This window comes from Micropterus dolomieu, unplaced genomic scaffold (genome assembly GCF_021292245.1).
Source record: "Micropterus dolomieu isolate WLL.071019.BEF.003 ecotype Adirondacks unplaced genomic scaffold, ASM2129224v1 contig_8950, whole genome shotgun sequence".
NCBI lineage: Eukaryota > Metazoa > Chordata > Actinopteri > Centrarchiformes > Centrarchidae > Micropterus > Micropterus dolomieu.
Window position 1 is genome coordinate 635 of NW_025737936.1, and position 1,595 is coordinate 2,229.

Genomic DNA, 1,595 nt, shown 5'->3' on the forward strand with positions numbered 1-1,595 from the left:
CAAAATTTATCCTCTGCATTTAACCCATCCCTGAAGGGAGCAGCTACTGAAATGCCTGGTCAAAGGGCACTGACTAGAGAACCTACCTAACATGTTGTAAGGTGTATGGGACATATTTTACATCAATAGATTTTACAAAAGACTACTCTTTTTATCTGATGTTGAGAAAAATATTTGGCTTTTCATTTGGATTACATTGTTTCACAATTACATAATTTTATCTTGTTCAACGCAGGCTCATTCAGCAATGACTTCAGCAGATCGAAATAGTCGAGCAGAGGAGTATGTTAAGGGGGGCAAGAAACTCAGCAAGTGGGAAATGTGGGTGGCCCTGGAGACATATATGCAGGTGAGATGACTGTATATTCACACCCTGTAGAGAAACTATGTCACACTGGAGTCAGCATTTAAACTAATTAAAATTGAAGTAGACTGAAAGTCTCTGGCCCCATTAAACTCAGTGAGGCTTTAGTGACCATTAACTATCAAACAACAAAAGTGTTCTATTCTTCTTTCTATTCTTTCCTCTACTTCTGGCTCCTTCCATGTAGCTCCAGGAAAAGTTTGGCTGGGATGCCTTTAAGAAGGTGTTTGCTGCCTACCACAAGATGTCCAACTTTCCCAATGACAACAACGGAAAGATGAACCTGTATGCAGAGACTTTCTCCCAGACTGTGGGGATGAACTTGGCTGGATTCTTCAAGGCCTGGGGCTGGCCCATCGAAACAGCCACTGAAGAGAAACTCTGCAACCTGCCTCCCTGGAGTGACCACCCCATGGTCCAGTATGACTGAACATCAGACTGCTGCTGATTAACAGTGTAGAGAGATGGGTTCACTGAGTACCAAATACTTGATATTGACTTTTTACTGGGTGATTCAATTTACTGGCTTTGTTCTTTTTTATTGTATGTACCATGTATTTTGACCACTGCTACAATGTGGGCTAGATTTGTATTCTGAAGATGAGTTAGAAAAACAGTGAAACTTTTATTTGGAAATGCAACCTGCCTCCCAGGAGTGACCACCCCATGGTCCAGTATGACTGAACTTCAGACTGCTGCTGATTAAAATTGTAGAGAGATGGGTTCAATGATTACAACTTCATGATATTGAGAATTTACTGGGTAATTCAATTAACTGACTTTGCTATATTTTGACCATAGTTATTGCAACATTTTAAAAAGATACATGAGCATAGTTGACCTGATATTTACAGCTTTAAAGTAGCTCCTGTTGCTTTTAAATCAAAATACCAAAACCTGTGAGGTCATTAAATGAACACAACTGCTACCAGGATTCTAGGTAGAAAAACTATAAAACTGTTTTATTTGAAAGTTCAGCATTAAAACGTGTTCTGTGTCTTGGTTAATGTCTTTGTATTTACTCCTGTTTCTGTGTTGCATTATTTTGGCTTTGTCTGCTTGTGTTCTGTTTGTTATTTATATTATTCTGATCTGTTCCATCTTATTTTGATATGGTCTGTGTCAGTAACATGCACAACATAACAAAACTTTAAACAAATAAGGTGCTTTTTACCAGCAGTATTCCCTTTATACAGTAGCAATAAAATATTTCTTATAAATCTCAACTTAA

General features: G+C 38.1%; 1 protein-coding gene across 1 annotated transcript; it reads left to right on the forward strand.

Annotated features, from left to right (window-relative positions):
• The first annotated feature begins 241 nt into the window (after window positions 1-241).
• On the forward strand, window positions 242-1,371 carry LOC123965247 (TRPM8 channel-associated factor homolog). Its single transcript, XM_046041819.1, has 2 exons — window positions 242-349; window positions 552-1,371. The coding sequence occupies exons 1-2, from the start codon at window positions 248-250 to the stop codon at window positions 792-794; spliced, it is 345 nt and encodes a 114-aa protein (XP_045897775.1). The 5' UTR covers window positions 242-247; the 3' UTR covers window positions 795-1,371.
• The last annotated feature ends 224 nt before the right edge of the window (window positions 1,372-1,595 follow it).

Excerpts from the sequence above, each read along its gene's own strand:
- LOC123965247 (XM_046041819.1), top strand. The coding sequence starts at position 248 with ATGACTTCAGCAGATCGAAATAGTCGAGCAGAGGAGTATGTTAAGGGG. Across the intron at positions 350-551 it reads CCCTGGAGACATATATGCAG|CTCCAGGAAAAGTTTGGCTG; the intron begins GTGAGATGACTG and ends CCTTCCATGTAG.